The 20,649-nt window shown below is 51.5% G+C and overlaps 1 protein-coding gene and 1 non-coding gene across 2 annotated transcripts in view; one reads left to right on the top strand and one right to left on the bottom strand.

Moving 5' to 3' along the window:
• The window catches only part of FRAS1 (Fraser extracellular matrix complex subunit 1), a 210,436-nt gene that overhangs the window by 99,905 nt on the left and 89,882 nt on the right, over positions 1–20,649 (top strand). Inside the window, 11 exon segments of the mRNA XM_038759168.1 lie at positions 934–1,074; positions 1,429–1,569; positions 3,349–3,489; positions 5,198–5,471; positions 6,527–6,611; positions 8,878–9,015; positions 9,017–9,208; positions 14,193–14,358; positions 15,120–15,295; positions 16,942–17,061; positions 19,027–19,141. Of these exon segments, the coding sequence (XP_038615096.1) occupies positions 934–1,074; positions 1,429–1,569; positions 3,349–3,489; positions 5,198–5,471; positions 6,527–6,611; positions 8,878–9,015; positions 9,017–9,208; positions 14,193–14,358; positions 15,120–15,295; positions 16,942–17,061; positions 19,027–19,141 (1,689 nt within the window).
• On the bottom strand, positions 9,486–9,567 carry TRNAS-GCU. Its single transcript has one exon. It is a non-coding gene; the product is annotated as a tRNA-Ser (tRNA).

Here is a 20,649-nt window from a genome sequence, read left to right as displayed (position 1 = left end):
AGAGAAGTGAAGTGACTTGCCCAAAGTCACACAGCTGACAATTGGCAGAGCTGGGATTTGAACCCATGACCTCTGACTCCAAAGCCCGGGCTCTTTCCACCAAGCTACGCTGCTTCTCTAAGATACTTCTGGGTTAGATACCAGATAATCAGGTCCCACCTGGGGCTTGCCGTCCGCGTCGCAGGGAGGACAGGTATTCATTCATTCATTCATTCATTCAATCGTATTTATTGAGGGCTTACTGTGTGCAGAGCACTGTACTAAGCGCTTGGGAAGTACAAATTGGCAACATATAGAGACGGTCCCTACCCAACAGTGGGCTCAAAGTCTAGAAGGGGGAGACAGAGAACAAAACAAAGCGTATTAACAAAATAAAATAAATAGAATATGTACAAGTAAAATAAATAAATAAATAGAGTAATAAATACGTACAAACATATATACATATATACAGGTATCCCATTTTGCAGAAGAGGGGCTGAAGCCCAGAGACGTTAAGTGACTCTCTGCCCAAAGACCCGCAGCAGATAAGTGGCAGGGCAGCATTAGGAGGGCAGCGTGGCTCAGTGGAAAGAGCCCGGGCTTTGGAGTCAGAGGTCATGGGTTCAAATCCCGGCTCCGCCACTTGTCAGCTGTGTGACTTGGGGCAAGTCACTTCACTTCTCTGGGCCTCAGTTCCCTCATCTGTAAAATGGGGATGAAGACTGTGAGCCCCACGTGGGACAACTTGATTATCTTGTAACCTCCCCAGCGCTTAGAACAGTGCTTTGCATATAGTAAGAGCTTAATAAATGCCATTATTATTATTAGAACCCAGGACCTTTGGCTCTGCGGGAGGCCCAGAAACCCCAGTCCGCGGAGCCTGAATTGGTTTAGCCAAGGTGTCCGTGTGACCGTGTTTGTGAACGTCGGTTGACTCTGTGTCTCCCATAGAGTGCCACAGGAGCTGCAGTGCCTGCCATGGGCCCCTGGGCACAGACTGCCTGCAGTGCGGGAGCGGCCAAGCGCTGCAGGATGGCACTTGTGTGCCACACTGCTCGCCGGCCTTCTACCGAGACTCGGACACCTGCAGTAGTAAGTCCCCCGGCACGGCCCCGAGCGTCCTCAGCGCTCGCCCGCTCTGGCCCGAGTTCAGACGCCATCCCGCGCGGTCCCCAAGGAATTCCGTCCGGAGGGGGTCTGTCAGATGGGCAGCGGAGGCCGGTGTGGGCAGTGTGGCCCGAGCCCACCCTGACGGGCTCTTTTCGGTCTGGTCTTGTGTGCGGACGCCGCACTGCTTGTGGGTCGAGATGGCTGTCCCCGCGGGGAACCGGGAGGAGCGGAGGTGACAGGGAAGGGTGAGAAGGCCAGCCAGGCTCAGGACCACCCGCCCATCCCTGGGCCACAGACTCCCTCGGGCTTCCCTCCGGTGACCCCGCGTGTTTCCAGGCTGTGACGAAGGCTGTCTGCGGTGCTGCGGGCCCCGGCGGTGCTCTCTCTGCGAAGCCCCGTTCCTCCTCCAAGAAGGCGTCTGTGTGCCCCAGTGCCAGCAGGGCCGCTTCCCGGATCTCACCCGGAAGGCCTGCACAGGTCGGTTGGGCGGCGTGAGGGTCCGGGGGGGCGGGCCGGCCTGGGTGAGAAGGAGGAGGAGGAGGATGGTTTGCACTGGGCTGTGGTGATGAAGGGTGGGGAAGCCCACCCCCTAAAGAGCCCAAGCTTGGGAGTCACAGGTCGTGGGTTCTACTCCCGGCCCCGCCACTTATTCATTCAATCGTATTTATTGAGCGCTTACTGTACGCAGAGCACTGTACTAAGCGCTTGGGAAGTACAAGTTGGCAACATACAGAGACGGTCCCTACCCAACAGCGGGCTCACAGTCTAGAAGAAGAATCATGGTGGTATTTGTTAAGCGCTTACTATGTGCCAAGCACTGTTCTAAGCCCTGGGGGTGATCAAGGTTGTCCCACGTGGGGCTCACAGTCTTAATCCCCATTTTACAGATGAGGGAACTGAGGCCCAGAGAAGTTAAGTGACTAGCCCAAGACACACAGCTGACAAGTGGTGGAGCTGGGATTTGAACCCAGGACCTCTGACTCCCAAGCCCGTGCTCTTTCCACTGAGCCATGCAGCTGTGTGACTTCAGGCAAGTCACTTAACTTCTCTCTGCCTCAGTTACCTGATCTCTAAAATGGGGATTGAGACTGTGAGCCCCACATGGGACAACCTGATTACCTTGTATGTACCCCAACACTTAGAACAGTGTTTGGTGGTAAGCGCTTACCGGATGCCATCATTATTGTTATTATTATCATCCTTCCTTCCACTATCGTGAACTTGGACGGCAGAGCTAGCGACCCAGTGAGGGTCGGGCCCAGGACTCTTTACCAGCATGGCTAAGTGAATTGAATTCCTTTTCATTCAGTCATTCATTCAATCATATTTACTGAGCGCTTACTGTGTGCAGAGCACTGCACTAAACGCATGGGAGAGTACAACATGACTATATTGCGTCAATCGCTGGGTGCTCACCGGATGCTCTCTGTGTGCTCAGAGCATCGCCATCATCATCATCAATCGTATTTATTGAGCGCTTACTGTGTGCAGAGCACTGTACTAAGCGCTTGGGAAGTACAATTTGGCAACATATAGAGGCAGTCCCTACTCAGTAGTGGGCTCACAGTCTAAAAGGGGGAGACAGAGAACAAAACCAAACATACTAACAAAATAAAATAAATAGAATAGATATGTACAAGTAAAATAAATAGATAAATAGAGTAATAAATATGTACAAACATATATCCATATATACAGGTGCTGTGGGGAAGGGAAGGAGGTAAGATGGGGGGGATGGATAGGGGGACAAGGGGGAGAGGAAGGAAGGAGCTCAGTCTGGGAAGGCCTCCTGGAGGAGGTGAGCTCTCAGTAGGGCCTTGTAATCAATACTCAGTACTCAGTAGTACTACTCAGTACTGAGTAGGATACTCAGTAGTATCACCAGGCCGGAAGACGTCTCTGAGACCAGCGCTGGGGGAGTGGCCGGGCTCACATCAAAGCCCGTGCCTCAGTCCTCGTTCCTCTGGCCAAATGGCACCGCTGACCAGGCGGGCGGGCCCCTCCGGGCGCTGCGTCTCTTCCGGGCAGGATGAGGCAGCCTGATCCGGACCCTCCTGGGACCGGCCCGAGGGGCGGCCCAGTCCGGGAGGTTGGATTGCTTCTGGGGACTCTGAGGAGGCGTCAGTGACCACGCCCCCTCGGCCGCTGCCTCTGCCCCTCACCATCCTGTTGCCCCGAGCTGTTCTCCGCCGTGGCCCCGGGCTCCGTGCTGCTGGGCCAGCTGGGGGGCTCACTGTCCTGTCCTCCCGACGACAGCCTGTCCACCTCAGTGCCTGCAGTGTGACCGGGAGGAGCAGTGCCTCGTGTGCTCGGGCAGCACGCTTCTGCAGGAGGGACGCTGTGTGACCAGCTGCGGGCCCGGATTCTACCCTCACCCCCAGAGTGGAGCATGCCAAGGTGAGCGTCCACCTGGTACGGTGCTGCTGGCAGGGCCATGCCCCAAAGGTCCTGGGGGCAGTTGGTGGGTACCAGATTGGGGGGTGAGAAGGAACTCATTGTGTGTTAGTTGCCATTCTGGACACTCACCTTGGTGGTTAGAGCTGGACCACCCAACACCCTCAATTCTATCCCTGCCTCTCCCTTCTCTCCATATCTGACTCTCACTTTTCCATCCCTCACTCTCTTTCCCTCCAGTGACTCATCCGTGGATCAATCCAAATCCCGCCTGAGCTTGTCATGGGCTCGGATTCCACATGCTCAATCCGTTACTCGGCCAAGTGTTTTCTCTTGTCTCGAGAAGTTCTCTTGCCCCGATTCGGTGGGCCCTCGTGGGGTGGAATTTGGGGAACAACCAGGCCACATTGAACCTGTCCCCCTTTCCAAGGACCTGTTGATTTCAATCACATCCCCTCTCGTCTTCCGGACCACCAGGGCGGTCAGGTCTTCCACCCAACAGGAGAAGGCTAGTACAGTGTTAGTACAGCGCTCTGCACACAGTAAGCGCTCAATAAATACGATTGAATGGAAGTCTAGTGCCCACTCCTTTCGGCGAGAATCAGATAGGGAGATAGTTGGATCTCGTTTACCTTGACGCTGTCCTCCCGCCCACGTCCCGCCTCTGCCCCGGAGCCCCCTTCCACCTCACATCCGACAGATGATCACTCTCCCCACCTTAAAGCCTTAATAAAATCACATCTCCTCCCAGCGACCTTCCCCGACTCAGCCCTCATTACCTCTTCTCCCACTCCCTTCTGGACCTTCTTTGTACTTGAATTTGAACCCTTTATTCAGTTCTCCCCGCAGCCCCACGGCACTTACGTACATATCTGGAATTTATTTAGATTAATGTCTTTATCCCCCTCTAGATTGTAAGCCTGCTGTAGACAGAGAACGTTGTCTACCAACTCTCTTATGCTGTATTCTCCCGAGTGCTTAGTATGATGTTCCGCCCGCAACAAGAGCTCAGTGAATACCATTGATTAATTGAGTGTTAGGTGCCAAGGGCATACTTGGCAGCGGGGCGTGTGTGGGTGGGACAGGAGGAATTCCCAGCTGCTGTCAGGGGCGGGCCCGGCTGTCCCGGAGGGTGGCAGAGGCTTTACATCTTTCCCATGTTTGTCGTAGGTGCCCCCTAGTACTTGTGGGACTGAGGCTGGCGAGAGGAGCCCCAGACCTAATGGGAATAGTAAAAACATCCCTGGCATCCGGCTCAGGGGGCTCCAGGAGTCGCCCGCTCCTGGCTGTCATCATCATCATCATCATCAATCGTATTTATTGTGCGCTTACTATGTGCAGAGCACTGTACTAAGCGCTTGGGAAGTACAAATTGGCGACATATAGAGACAGTCCCTACCCAACAGTGGGCTCACAGTCTGAAAGGGGGAGACGGAGAACAAAACCAAACATACTAACAAAATAAAATAAATAGAATAGATATGTACAAATAAAATAAATAAATAGAGTAATAAATATGTACAAACATATATACATATATACAGGTGCTGTGGGGAAGGGAAGGAGGTAAGATGGGGGGGATGGAGAGGGGGACGAGGGGGAGAGGAAGGAAGGGGCTCTCGGACTGCTCCCCGGTCCCCCCCAATCCCCATCACGCTGTCACCATGGAAACCATTCACAGATCATCCTTTTGGGTTTGGGTGTCTTGCAGGCAACGCACACCCGCCCGTCCTCCGAGCAAACGGCTCCCTCGTCCTGGGCGCGGGGTCAACGAGGCCTCTGGACCCCTCCCTCCTCGACGTGCACGACCCAGACGGCGGTGTCGCCGACCTCCTGTTCCAGGTCCTGCGTCCCCCCACCAATGGCCGGCTGCTGCTCCGACGGGCCGGCGCGGAGAGGCGGCTGCTCCCGGGCAGCGACCCCTTCACCTGGGACGACCTCCGGGAGCAGAGCGTTCTTTTTGTGCACAGTCCGGAGATGCCCAGGTCAGCCGCCATCACTGTTGTTGGTCATTCATTCATTCATTCAGTCGTATTTATTGAGTGCTTACTGTGTGCAGACCACACAATTGTCAGCTGTGTGGCTTTGGGCAAGTCACTTCACTTCTCTGGGCCTCAGTTACCAAATCTGTAAAATGGGGATTAAGACTGTGAGCCCCCTGTGGGACAACCTGATCACCTTGTAACCTCCCCAGCGCTTAGAACAGTGCTTTGCGCATAGTAGACGCTTAATAAATGCCATTATTATTATTATTATTAGAGTTGTCTTCAGCACATTGTAAAGCTCTCCCACCCCAACCACAGAACATGTTCACCCACACACGCGCACACTCTTTTTTTCTTTCTTTCTCTCTCTTTCTCTCTCCCTCCCTCTCTCTCTCTTCCCCACTGTCTGGGATGGTGAATGTTACCTAGGCACAAAGTGATTCCAGTGGTTCATCATCATGGAGGGCCCCTGTGGAAGATATTTTAATTTATCTCATAATTCTAGATCTTGTCTGAGTGACAGTGTTGGCAATCACTCTGTGCCTAGGTAACACTCACCATCCCAGACTTGGGGGGCTGAGGGGAGGGGAAAAGAGAGAGAAAGAGTGAGAGAGAGTGCGCATTTGTGTGGTGTTTTTGAGGTGAGAGAACTTTACAATGTGCTGAAGACGACTTAATACAGCTGAAGAGAAGCAGCCTGGCTCAGTGGAAAGAGCCCGGGCTTTGGAGTCAGAGGTCATAGGTTCAAATCTCGGCTCTGCCACTTGTCAGCTGTGTGACTTTGGGCAAGTCACTTCACTTCTCTGGGCCTCAGTTCCCTCATCTGGTAAATGGGGATTAAGACTGTGAGCCCCCCGTGGGACAACCTGATCACCTTGTAACCTCCCCAGCGCTTAGAACAGTGCTTTGCACATAGTAAGCGCTTAATAAATGCCATTATTATTATTAAGCCAGCCGATCCTGAGCCCTCCGGGACCGCTCACCGTCTAACACTTGGGCCTTCGCTAAACTTTTTATTATCTTCTTTTTGCTTCTGTCTTTGGGGCCCGATCCAGACGAGGTCACTTTTCCCTGCGGGTCAGCGACGGACAGTTCTCCTCTGAGCCGGAAAGGATCGACACCCTGGCGTTCTCCACCCAGGTGAGGGCTTCCTCCTCCTCCTCCCCGCGGTCACCACACTGGACCAGAAGCCCGCAGTGGGGATGAGGGACCATTGGCAGATCCGGTAAACTTGGCTTAGGGCACCTCTGCTTTGGCCAAAAAAGAGAAGCTGTGGGGTGTATTTTGGAGGCCTAAAGACCAGGCACTTGTTCACTGACGTGGGCTGCCCCCGGTCCTGTTTGTCCCGGTTTTGGTTATACCAGTCCTGGTTGCCCTGGTCTGTGTGTGTTTGTGTGTGTCTGTGTGTGTGAGAGAGACACACACACACACACACATACAGCTTGACTCGGTAAATCCGAGTTCTGCAAAGAATCTTGCTTTGCACATAGTAAGCGCTTAACAAATACCATCATCATCATTATTCTTATTAGTATCTGTTGCCAAATTGGACTTTCCCAGCGCTTAGACCACTGCTTTGCACATAGTAAGCGCTTAACAAATACCATCATCATCATTATTCTTATTATTCTTATTAGTATCTGTTGCCGAATTGGACTTTCCCAGCGCTTAGACCACTGCTTTGCACGTAGTAAGCGCTTAACAAATACCATCATCATCATCATCATTATTTATATTATTATTATTATTACTATTATCATCTGTTGCCAAATTGGACTTTCCCAGTGCTTAGAACAGTGCTTTGCACATAGTAAGCGCTTAACAAATATCATCATCATCATTATTATTATTATTATTATTATTATCATCTGTTGCCAAATTGGACTTTCCCAGCACTTAGAACAGTGCTTTGCACATAGTAAGCGCTTAACAAATGCCATCATCATCATCATCTTTTTCTTCCAACTTCTCCAAGTGTAATGGTGTCTGTTTGACACCTGTCTACGAGTTTTGTTTTGTTGTCTGTCTCCCGCTTCTAGACTGTGAGCCCGTTGTTGGGTAGGAATCATCTCTCTGTGTTGCCGACTTGTACTTCCCAAGCGCTTAGTACAGTGCTCTGCACACAGTAAGCGCTCAATAAATACGATTGAATGAATGGATGAATGCAGCCTGTTCTCGAGGTTGGGCGGCATGTTTGTGTGTTTGTGTGCGAGCGCATGCTTGCGTGTGCTTGTGTGGCTGTGAAAGACAGAAGCTGACTCCCACCTCCTCCCCCCTCAACCCCTCAGCACTTACGCACTTATCTGTCATTTTATTTATTTGCCTTGCTGTCTGTCTCCCCCACTGCAAACTGTAAGCCTGTTGTGGGCAGGGACTGTAACTGTTTATTACATTATTTTATTCTCCCAAGTGCTTAGTACAGTGCTCTGCACACAGTAAGCGCTCTTGTATCCCCCCCAGCGCTTAGAACGGTGCTTTACGCATAGTAAGCGCTTAATAAATGCCATCATTATTATTATTATAAATACGATTGAATGAATTGGTGAATGAAAGACGAAGAGACTGACAGAGGCCAGCAGAGAGAGAGAGAGAGGTAGACAGAAACATTCGTTCATTCATTCATTCAATCGTATTTATTGAGCGCTTACTGTGTGCAGAGCACTGTACTAAGCGCTTGGGAAGTACAAGTTGGCAACCCCCGTGGTCAGGGGGTCTGGTGTCCCTTCTGGTCTCTGGCCCTCCCCTCATCCAGCCCCCATGCCGCCCGCTCTTCCAGACCTCAGAGACAACGGCTGCCTTTCATTCATTCATTCATTCATTCAGTCGTATTTATTGAGCACTTACTGTGTGCAGAGCACTGTAGTAAGCAAGTTGGCAACATATAGAAACGGTCCCTATCCAACAATGGGCTCACAGTCTAGAAGTCACAGTCTGGAAAGCAGCGTGGCTCAGTGGAAAGAGCCCGGGCTTTGGAGTCCAAGCGCTTAGTACAGTGCTCAGCGTGACTTTGGGCAAGTCACTTCACTTCTCTGGGCCTCAGTTACCTCATCTGTAAAATGGGGATTAAGATTATGAGCCCCCCGTGAGGACAACCTCCCCGGCGCTTAGAACAGTGCTATGCACATAGTAAGCGCTTAATAATCAATCAATCAATCAATCGTATTTATTGAGCGCTTACTGTGTGCAGAGCACTGTACTAAGCGCTTGGGAAGTACAAGTTGGCAACATATAGAGACAGTCCCTACCCAACAGTGGGCTCACAGTCTAAAAATAATAAACGCCATCATAAATTAAGGGGGAGACAGACAACAAAACGAAACGTGGACAGGTGTCAAGTCGTCAGAACAAACAGAATTGAAGCTAAATGCACATCGTTAACAAAATAAATAGAATAGTTTCTCCACAGGGCCCTTACGTGCTGAGGAACGAGGCCCTCCGGCTGGGCCCGGGGGAGACCGGGGCCATCTCCCCCCAGCTGCTGGACGTCCGCGATGACGACGACCACCCGCGGGATGTGGTGGTGGAAGTGGTGGACCCCCCCGCGCCACGGCCGGCTCTCCCTGTCACCGGGGCCCGCGGGGGTCCCCGTCCGCCAACTCCGACTGGACGAGCTGGCCGCCGGCCACCTGCGCTACGCCCACGACGGCTCGGACGGCCCAGCCGACGCGTTCCTCCTGCAGGCTGGAGACGGGCATTCCTTCTGCAACATCCTGCTCCGGGTGCGGATCGCCCCAGAGGTAGGTGGGGTGACCGGGGCAGAGCCCCAGCCAGTGTCCGCTGGCACCGGAAAGGGCACGGTTAGTAATAATGATGGCATTTATTCAGCGCTTACAACCAATCAATCAATCAATCGTATTTATTGAGCGCTTACTGTGTGCAGAGCACTGGACTAAGCGCTTGGGAAGTACAAGTTGGCAACATATAGAGACAGTCCCTACCCAACAGTGGGCTCACAGTCTGAAAGAAGTGTAAGATGTGTGATTGAGCTGAAGGAGAAGGAAAATAAAGCATCGACGACGAGGGTGGGATTCGAACCCACGGGTGCAGAGCACAGTGGATTAGCAGTCCATCGCCTTAACCGCTCGGCCACCTCGTCACACTGGCTATGTGCTTACTATGTGCAAAGCACTGTTCTAGTTCTAGTCTCCTCCTCCAGGAGGCCTTCCCAGACTGAGCCCCTTCCTTCCTCTCCCCCTCGTCCCCCTCTCCATCCCCCCATCTTACCTCCTTCCCTTCCCCACAGCACCTGTATATATGTATATATGGTTGTACATATTTATTACTCTATTTATTTATTTATTTATTTTACTTGTACATTTCTATCCTATTTATTTTATTTTGTTGGTATGTTTGGTTCTGTTCTCTGTCTCCCCCTTTTAGACTGTGCGCCCACTGTTGGGTAGGGACTGTCTCTATGTGTTGCCAATTTGTACTTCCCAAGCGCTTAGTACAGTGCTCTGCACATAGTAAGCGCTCAATAAATACGATTGATTGATTGATTGATTGATTGATAGTCTAATAGTCCCCATTCGTGCAGGTCAAAGACACGAACAGGAGGAGAAGGAGGGGAGACGAGCCCGGGCCGAGCCTGAGGCCCCGCTGGCTGCCGGTTAACCCCCACCTCACCCAAATGGCCACCTTGGAGAGGAAGGAGAAAGGAGGGCTATTCCAAAGACGGGATGTCTAGACCACTCCCTACTGCTTCCAACAGGAGCATGCGTGTATACAAACACACACAAACCCACGCAAGCTCCTTTTTTTCCCCTTCCTGGGTCTTTTCCAGAGGTTATTCTGGCAGATTTCAGCAAACCCCAAGCTGGAGGGCTTCCTTATCCTCAACTCTTATCTGGTGCTCGTTGCCAGCTTTGCTAAACAGTTGTCTGTGCTGTGTCTGGGCGGGAAGGAAATTTTTTGTGTGTGTGGTATTTGTTAAGCACCTGTCTAAACGCAGAGGTAATTAGTTAAGATACGGTCCCTTTTTCTTCCAACGTCTCCAAGTAGCGTGGCTCAGTGGAAAGAGCCCGGGCTTTGGAGTCGGAGGTCATGGATTCAAATCCCGGCTCTGCCAATTGTCAGCTGTGTGACTTTGGGCAAGTCACCTAACTTCTCTGGGCCTCAGTTCCCTCTTCTGTAAAATGAGGATTAAGACTGTGAGCTCCCCGTGGGACAACCTGATCACCTTGTAACCTCCCCAGTGCTTAGAACAGTGCTTTGCACATAGTAAGCCCTTAATAAATGCCATCATTATTATTAATGGTGTCTGCAGGGTCATAAATGCCATTATTATTATTAATGGTGTCTGCAGGGTCATAAATGCCATCATTATTATTATTATTAATGGTGTCTTCAGGGTCAGACAAAGTCCCTGTTCTGCATGGGGCTCACAGTTTAAGTAGGAGGGAGAACAGGTATCTCCCTTTTACAGTTGAGGAAACTGAGGTACGGAGCAGTGAAGAGTCTTAGCCAAGTTCACACAGCGAGGAATTGGCTGAGCCACGATTAGAACCCAGGTCTTTCAGATTCCCCAACCGCTGTCCATTAGGCCACACTGCTTCTCATTTCTGGGGCTTCAGCCCAGTTGGCCTTCTGTGGAGGAGGGAGTTGGGGCAGGGAGAGTAACAAATACAAATTCAGTTTAACAAATACTCTTGGAAAAAATGAAAAATTCGGGGGGGGTCTGAGGCCCAGAAGGGTGCTAGGAATCGGGGCAGGGCTCCTGTGGAGGCGGGGCCTTCCTCAGTTTTCCTGAAAAGGAGCTCGGCTCTGACTGGCTTTTCGGGCCCCAGGCCACTGCAGCCTAAGTCCTTCAGAGCCCTTCAGCGACTGGACGTAATGTCAGGTGGGGTTTTCCAATCCAGGGCTACATCGGTTATTAGCATGTGACATGTCTCTGAAATTTATGTATTGTAGTTTGGATTTGGGGTTTCCTTGTATATTGATAGATAAGACCTCTTAGTGGGTCAGTATGAAGTAGCTTAGAATGAACAACCCATTTCTAGCTCACTGTGAGCTTTATCATCATCAATCGTATTTATTGAGCGCTTACTATGTGCAGAGCACTGTACTAAGCGCTTGATCTCTAAATAGGGCATAGACCTCTTAGCTAGACACCTACATATTTGACAGGACCTGAGTAAACACACAGTTCTGAATTCAAAAAGGCACCCTACTCATTTCAGAAGCAGTCACGCAACCTACAGCACTTGCTTTAATTCTATTTGTTCTGACGATTTTGACACCTGTCTACATGTTTTGTTTTGTTGTCTGTCTTCTAGACGGTGAGCTCGTTGTTGGGTAGGGACCGTCTCTGTATGTTGCCGACTTGTACTTCCCAAGCGCTTAGTAAGCGCTCAATAAATGCGATTGAATGAATGAATGAATATCCCCCTTCTAGACTGTGAGCCCACTGTTGGGTAGGGACCGTCTCTGTATGTTGCCAACTTGTACTTCCCAAGCACTTAGTACAGTGCTCTGCACACAGTAAGTGCTCAATAAATACGATTGAATGAATGAATGAATGAATCTCTTCCAGGAAGCCTTCCCAGATTAATCTCTAATCTTCCCTACAGCCCGTTGCGTGCAGCCTGGCACTGGTGAACTCACAACCTCCCAGAGCACTTTTGTGCTTGTTCGTTAAGTGCTATCTCACAAGCAGCTCCTTCTGAAATTTACTTCAGTGTCCATCTCCCGCATCACACTGTAGACTCCTTTGTGGTGAGGATTGTGTCTACCAACAAGGTTTAACTCTCCCAGGCACTTAGTAATAGTAATAATAATAAGAAGAAGAATAGCATTTATTAAGTGCTTACTATGGGCAAAGCACTGTTCTAAGCGCTGGGGAGGTTACAAGGTGATCAGGTTGTCCCACGGGGGGCTCACAGTCTTAATCCCCATTTTTCAGATGAGGTCACTGAGGCCCAGAGAAGCGAAGTGACTTGCCCAAAGTTTTTCAGATGAGGTCACTGAGGCACAGAGGAGTCACACAGCTGCCAATTGGTGGAGCTGGGATTTGAACCCATGACCTCTGGCTCCAAAGCCCGTGCTCTTTCCACTGAGCCACGCTGCTTAGTGCAGTGCTCTTCACTCGGTAGGTGTCCAGTAAATACTTCCGACTGATGGGTGGAGAAATTGATTGGATGGGAATTAGTCAGGGAAGGCCTCCTGGAGGAGGTGACTTTATAGGAGGGCTTTGAAGAAGGGGAGGAGCAAGGTTTGGTGGTGTTGGAAGCAGGGGTCGTCTCCTCCCCGCCCAGCCAGAGATGGGGCAGATGTGGGAGAGAATGGCTGAGGAGCTGCCGAGGTGGGAGATTTCCTGCTCTTCTTCCTCCAAGCTGCCCTGGGCTGGTCTCTATCCACCTGCTTCGCCCCCTCCCCTCACTGTGGCTACGACCCTGTATATATGTATATATGTTTGTACATATTTATTACTCTAATTATTTATTTATTTATTTATTTATTTTACTTGTACATATCTATTCTATTTATTTTATTTTGTTAGCATGTTTGGTTTTGTTCTCTGTCTCCCCCTTTTAGACTGTGAGCCCACTGTTGGGTAGGGACTGTCTCTAGATGTTGCCAATTTGTACTTCCCAAGCGCTTAGTACAGTGCTCGGCACATAGTAAGCCCTCAATAAATGCGATTGATGATGATGAGGACCCTGGCACTCTCCCTGCAGCCCCCCTCCTAAAGCCCTTTACCGTGATGCATGCCAGTATAGAAAGATTTTTTGGTATGCTGGCATAGAAGCGGCCTGGTGCCTGCCAGTGGGGAAACCACCCAGAGCTCGCCAGTGGAGACCTTGGGCAGGCCAGCCAGCAGTCGGGGCTGGACTCCTGAATCCCATTCCCATGCTGGATCCCTCTGTGACCTCGTGCCTCAGTTTCCCACCCTGCCAGCTCCCTCCCCCCACCCAAGGGCATACAGTAAGAGGACTTTGGGGGCAGCGACTGGGCAGCCTGGAAGCAGGGACCTACTTTCTGATCTGTGGCTCAGTGGAAAGAGCCCGGGTTTTGTGGTCGGGGGTCAGGTTCAGGTCCCGGCTCCACCAATTGTCAGCTGTGTGACTTTGGGTGGGTCGCTTCGCTTCTCTGGGCCTCGGTTCCCTCATCTGGAAGATGTGAGCCCCCCCTCCCTGGGACCACCTGATCACCTTGTAGCCTCCCCGGTGCTTGGAGCGGTGCTTTGCACATAGTAAGCGCTTAATAAATGCCATCATCATTATTATTATCCCAGCTCTGCCACTTGCCTGCCAGGTGACCTTAGGCGAGGCACTTGACTCTTCCAGCCCTGTTTCCTCATCTGTAAAATGGGGATGATACCTCTTTTTCCCCTCTTACTTCGAATGCAGGCCCCACGTGGATCGACAGGGACTGTCTGACCTGATCTATCTGATATGTACCCCAGCGCTTAGTACGGAGTTCGGCACACAGTAAACACGTCATTATCCATTCATTCGGTTGTATCTTCTAGACTGTGAGCCCGCTATTGGGTAGGGACCGTCTCTATATGTTGCCAACTTGTGCTTCCCAAGTGCTTAGTACAGTGCTCTGCACACAGTAAGTGCTCAATAAATACAATTGAATGAATGAATGAATGAATGAATGGAGGGGGTCTGAGAGCGGCCGCAACAGATCCAGGAGCCCTGACGAGTGCATCTTGGGGTCTTGAACCCGACACCTTCTCCTCTCACCTTAGTTCTCACCGTTGGCTTTCTCCTGCAGGATGGCGGTAGTGAAAGCAGCGGGGCTCGATTGCTGGCCAACTCCGTGGCCTGGGTCCCAGGAGGAGGATTGCTGCCCATCACCAGGCAGATCCTGCGGGCCGAAGTGCCGGGTGCCAGGCCCTCAGAGATCGTCTACGTCGTCACACGGGACCACCCCGAATTTGGTACCGTGGGGCCATGGGGAGGACCCAGTCATCCCCTGCCGGTGGGGCACTGGGCTGATGCCCATCCTGGGACCCTGGAGGACCAGGATTGCCTTTCAGAGAGACATGGGGGTCCGCTCTTTTCTCCTTTCAAATCCTGCCCATGGTGGGAGACCCGGCCACTCACGGCCTGGAGACGAGGAAACATTTTGTCCTAGTCAGGGCAGCGCAGCCTGGCACAGTGTAACGGTGGCGATTAAAGACTCGGGCCCCTCTGTCAGCCTGCCAACAGGAACCAAAGCATCCAGAAAGGAACTTGGGGAGATTTCCCATGAGGCAACGGGATAACTTATGTGCCGCTTAAGGCCAGGTCCGTGAATAACGATAATATGAATAATTTTTTTAGAATGTTAGTAGTTTAATAGCATTTACTATTAAGCACTGGCATAGCTACAATATAAGCAGTTGAGATACAGTTGGTTTCCCACATGGGACTCTCAGCCTAAACAGGGAGGGAGAACAGATATTTAATCCCCATTTTGCCTCCTCTTCCCCTCCTCTCTTCCCCAAGACCTCCCCTTGTCTCATGGTGAAAACCTTCTTCCACTTCTCCCTCCACCACCTCCTCCTCCTTTTCCTCCTTTTTTCCCTCCTTTTTCTTCCTCTCCTCCTCCTCCTCCTTTTTCTTCTCCCCTCTTCCTTCTCCTCTTTTACTCTATAAAATGGTCGAGGTGCCCGGCCCTAGGATGGCCAGGACCTCACTGGGCGGTCTGTGCCCACAGGGGAGGTGGTTCTTCTTCCGACCTTGCCTGCGGATGGCCCAGCCGACGGGACAGATGGGGAGGGAGCCCCGATCCCCGCCACCACCTTCACCCAGCAAGACATCGACGACGGGTCGGTGTGGTACCGGCTCTCCGGGGCCCCGGCTAAGGCCCAGGAAGACTCTTTCCGCTTCGAGGTACTGCTGGGATCTTCCCCAGTCCTGTGGGGCCTGCTGGACCTCGCGGGGGGTCAGCTGTGGGGCTGGAGGGACAGGGATATCATTCATTCATTCATTCAGTCGTATTTGTTGAGCACTTACTGTGTACAGAGCACTGTACTAGGTGCTTGGGCGGTACAAGTCGGCAACGTATAGAGCCGGTCTCTACCCAACAACGGGCTCGCAATCTAGAAGGGGAAGACAGACAACAAAACAAAACAAGAAGACAGGTGTCAATACAGTCAGAATAAATAGAATTATTGCTATACACACATCATTAATAAAGTAAATATAGTATGTACAAATAAAATAAATAGATATTTATATAGAAATATATACAAGTGCTGTGGGGAGGGGAAGGGGGTAGGATAGAGGGGAGAAGGAGGAGGAGAGGAAAAAGTGGGGGCCCCAGTCTGGGAAGGCCTCCTGGAGGAGGTGAGCTCTCAGTAGGGCTTGGAAGGGAGGAAGAGAGCTAGTTTGGCGGATGTGCGGAGGGAGGGCATTCCGGGCCAGAGGAGAGACATGGGCCAGGGGTTGATGGTGGGACAGGAGAGAACGAGGCCCAGTGAGGAGGATAGTGGCAGAGGAGCGGAGGGTGTGGGCTGGGCTGGAGAAGGAGAGAAGGGAGGTGAGGTAGGAGGGGGCGGGGTGATGGACAGCCTGGAAGCCGAGAGTGAGGAGTTTTTCCTTGATTCGTAGGTTGACAGGCAACCCCTGGAGGTTTTTGAGGAGGGGAGTGACATGCCCAGAGTGGTTCTTTACAGAGATCATCCTGGCAGCAGAGTGAAGTATAGACTGAAGTGGGGAGAGACAGGAGGATGGGAGATCAGAAAGGAGGCTGATGCAGTATCGATAGCCAGAGGGATGGAGGAGGACTGGGGGACTGATGACCAGAAGGACCAGTGGACAGGGATGGCCCTGGGTGAGCAGCCCCAATGGAACAGAAAAGAAGGGAAGTCAGGATGGGAGCACAACTGGGAAGGGAGCAAAGTCTGCCCGTCCCCAGGACCCTGGGAACAGGAAAGAGAGCCTCTCATCATCTCTATTCCTGGCACCGTGGGCCCTGAAAACTCCTCCTTTCCCCACAGAAAGCTATAACGCCTGTCTTCCCCATAGTCAGAGGCGGGGCTGGTGGGGAGGGAGGTGGGGTCTGGTGATGAATGCTGCTTGGCCAGGAAAAGCTGATGATAATGGTAATAATAAGTGTAATATTAAGTGCTTACTAGGTGCCAAGTACTGTGATATGTCCTGTGATAGAATCAGGTAATCAGATTAGACACAGTCTTCTTCATTCATTCAATTGTATTTATTGAGCGCTTACTGCGTGCAGAGCATTGTATTAAGCGCTTGGGACGTACAATACAACAATAAAAAGAGACCGTCCCTGCCCACAACGAGCTCTCAGTCTAGAGGGATAAGTGGTCCATATGGGGATTGAACCCACGACCTTGGCGTTATTAGCACCACACCCCAAACAACTGAGCTAACCAGCCAGGCTCACAACCTGACAAGGAAGGAGAGCAGATGTTTCGTTTTCATTTTATGCGGTGCGGTGGGCTTGGGGTCGCACGGCCCGCAGACCCGAGCTCGGGAATCGTCGCGGGTGACTCCTTCCTCCGTTTCAGGTGTCCAGCCCTGCCAGGCGGCCCCAAAGCCATGCCAAGAGCCACGTGTTCCGCATCGGGATCCTGCCCCAAACGCCGGGAGCCCCCCAGCTCTCCTCGGGCTCCTCCCTCCACATGGAGGTGAGTCCAGAGGCGGGGGGTCGTCCCATTGCTGGGCAGGGGGTTCCGGGAGAGGGGCTCTGAGCGAGGGAGATCCGGGGAGAGAACAGAGTCCCCAGAGCTGCTAGCTGCCCCACTGGGAGGGGGTCCTCTAGGTGGACAATTACCCCGGGGAGACAGTCTGTCATATTTACTGAGCGCTTACAGTGTGCAGAGCACTGTACTAAGAGCTAGGGAGAGTACAATATGACAGTATAACAGAAATATTCCCTGTCCACAACAAGCCTACAGTCTAGAGGGGGAGACTCTAGACATTAATAGAAATAAATAAAATGACAGATAGGTACATAAATGCTGTGGGGCTGGGAGGGGGAATGAATGAAGGGAGCAATGATGGCATTTATTAAGCACTTACTATGTGCAAAGCACTGTTCTAAGCGCTTAGCCTTGTGGTCAGCTGCCAAGGCCACCGAGGGGAAACCTACTTAGGGAAACCGCCTCTTGGTTGACGGGTCCCATGCTCATCTCACAGGCCAGATACTCCCTTGATTACTAAGTGCTTAGAGATCAGTTTCTGAAAATCAATCAATCAATCAATCGTATTTATTGAGCGCTTACTGTGTGCACTGTACTAAGCGCTTGGGAAGTACAAGTTGGCAACATATAGAGACAGTCCCTACCCAACAGTGGGCTCACAGTCTAAAAGTGGGCTCACAGTGTAAAAACCCACCCCAGGAGGAAGGCTGCTTCCTGACATTACCAGATGACCCCCAGCCCACGCCAGTGCTGGAGCTCTGCTTTCCCACCGATCATTCAGCCTTTCCCTCTTCCTCCTCCTTCTCCCTACTGCTCCACAGACTTCCTATTTTCCTTTCCCTCTGCCCCAACCAGACCCTCCCTGTTGGGGCAGTGGGCAGCATCCCCTCCCACCGCTTTCTGGGCAGGGTGAGTGGATGGACGGTCAGAGCCGGCTGCCTTCCTTCCCCGGAGCCCGGTGATGGCCAGGCTGATGTGGTGCCTGCCAGGACAACTGCCCCACGTTTTAATGATGGCATTTATTAAGCGCTAACTATGTGCCAACCACTGTTCTAAGCGCTGGGGAGGTTACAAGGTGATCAGGTTGTCCCACGGGGGGCTCACGATCTTAATCCCCATTTTACAGATGAGGTAACTGAGGCACCGAGAAGTTAAGGGACTTGCCCAAAGTCACACAATCAGCGGAGCTGGGATTTGAACCCATGACCTCTGATTCCAAAGCCCTTGCTCTTTCCACTGAGCCATGCTGTTTTAGTCCTTCCCCGTGCCAGCCAATGGAGGTGCCCGGGCACCGGAGCCTGGGGTCCTTTCACCAGCCCCCAGGGCCGAGCCGGGCCAGGAACTTCTTGCATACAGCGATCTTCCCCCGAAACGCCTCGCCACCCAGCGCCCCACCCCAATGCCATCCCAGCCCCTCTGCCTGAGTGTCAGTGAGAGCCATTGGAGTGGCAACGGTGGGCATCTGAGCAGGGCAGCTGGTTTGCTGTGTGCAGGGTGAGATGCCAACACCTTGGCAACAGGGACAGTAGCAGCAGCAGTCAATCCAAGCTCAGGTCCAGGGGTTGGCTCTCTGTCCGGTTCTTCGGCGCGAAGGCCAGAGCATCAGCAGAGGCTTTGGAGTCAGAGGTCATGAGTTCAAATCCCGGCTCCGCCAATTGTCAGCTGTGTGACTTTGGGCAAGTCACTTCACTTCTCTGTGCCCCAGTTACCTCATCTGTAAAATGGGGATTAAGACTGTGAGCCCCCCGTGGGACAACTTGATTACCTTGTTACCTTCCCAGCGCTTAGAACAATGCTTTGCACATAGTAAGCGCTTAATAAATGCCATTATTATTATTATTATTATTATTAGCCTCACCGAGCGGCCTGGGTCCCTTCGGCTGCCTTTCGGTGGCTCTCAGTCTTTTCTGTGTTCCCGTGACTCAGTCTTCCGCCGCTGTGTCTCCGTAGGTGCGGGAAGATCGGGTGACCGTGATCCAGCCCCGCTCCCTCTCCTTCGAAGACTCCGACAGTCCGAGCGGAGAGATCGTGTACCACGTCACTAAACCACTACCACCAAATCAAGGCAAGAGCATTTAATTCATTCAATCGTATTTATTGAGCGCTTACTGTGTGCAGAGCACTGTATTAAGCGCTTAGGAAGTACAAGTTGGCAACATATAGAGACGGTCCCTACCCAACAGCGGGCTCACATTGACCAGTGACATTCACTGAGCACTTGCTGTGTGTGTAGAGCACTGTACTAAGGACTTGGGAAGAGTACAATGCAGACAGCAGCGGTGGTAGACATGATCCCTGCCCTTAAGAAGCAGCGTGGCTCAGTGGAAAGAGCAAGGGCTTGGGAGTCAGAGGTCATGGGTTCAAATCCCAGCTCTGCCACTTGTCAGCTGTGTGACTTTGGGTGAGTCACTTCACATCTCTGGGCCTCAATTACCTCATCTGTAAAATGGGGATTAGGATTGTGAGCCCCACATGGGACAACCTGATCACTTTGTATCCTCCCTGGCGCTTAGAACAGTGCTTTGCACATAGTAAATGCTTAACAAATGCCAAAATTATTATTATTAGTATTATTAAGGAGCTCACAGTTTACCTATGGGGTACAGAGCACTGTACTAAGTGCTTGGGACAGTACACAATTCCTGCCCCGAAGGAGGTTACATTCTAGACTGATTCCCACTCATTCCCCCTTCTAGACTGTGAGCCCACTTTTGGACTGTCTCTATGTGTTGCCAACTTGTACTTCCCAAGCGCTTAGTACAGTGCTCTGCACACAGTAAGGGCTCAATAAATACGATTGATTGATTGATTGATTCTAGTAGGGGATACAGGCACTAAAATATATTGCAGGTCAGGGGAAGCAACAGAGTTTAAAGATGTGAATATAAGTGCCATGGGGGTCGGGGGCCTCGAAGACGGGGAGAGCAGCCATCTGCCAGATCAGTCAATCGGTCACATTTATTGTGAGCTTACTGGGCGCAGGGCACTGTACTAGACACTTGGGAGAATACAACATAACAGAGTTGGTAGACACGTTCCTCTTCCACAGGAGCTTACAGTCCAGAGAGAGTGATGGACATTAATATAAATCCGAAGTCAGAAAGTCATGGGTTTTAATCCCGGCTTCACCATTCATTCATTCATTCGTTCAATCGTATTTATTGAGCGCTTACTGTGTGCAGAGCACTGTACTAAGCGCTTGGGAAGTACAAGTCGGCAACATATAGAGACAGTCCCTACCCGCAACAGGCTCACAGTCTAGTCTGCTGTGTGACCGTGGCAAGTACCTTCACTTCTCTGTGCCTCAGTTATCTCATCTGTGAAATGGGGATTGAGACTGTGAGCCCCACATGGCACAGAGACTGTGCCCAACTCGATTTGCTTGTGTCCACCCCAGCTCTTAGTACAGTGCCTAACAGATACCATTTTTATTATCATCATTATTATTATAAGTAAATTATGGATGTATACAGCAGGAAGCAGCATGGCTTAGTGGGAAAAGCCATGGCTTGGGAGTCAGGGGCATGGGTTCTAATCCCATGTCTGCTGTGAGCCCAAGAGGCAAGCCGCTTA

This window comes from Tachyglossus aculeatus, chromosome 17 (genome assembly GCF_015852505.1).
Source record: "Tachyglossus aculeatus isolate mTacAcu1 chromosome 17, mTacAcu1.pri, whole genome shotgun sequence".
NCBI classification, from domain to species: Eukaryota; Metazoa; Chordata; class Mammalia; order Monotremata; family Tachyglossidae; genus Tachyglossus; species Tachyglossus aculeatus.
This window is presented reverse-complemented; position numbering and strand designations above follow the sequence as displayed.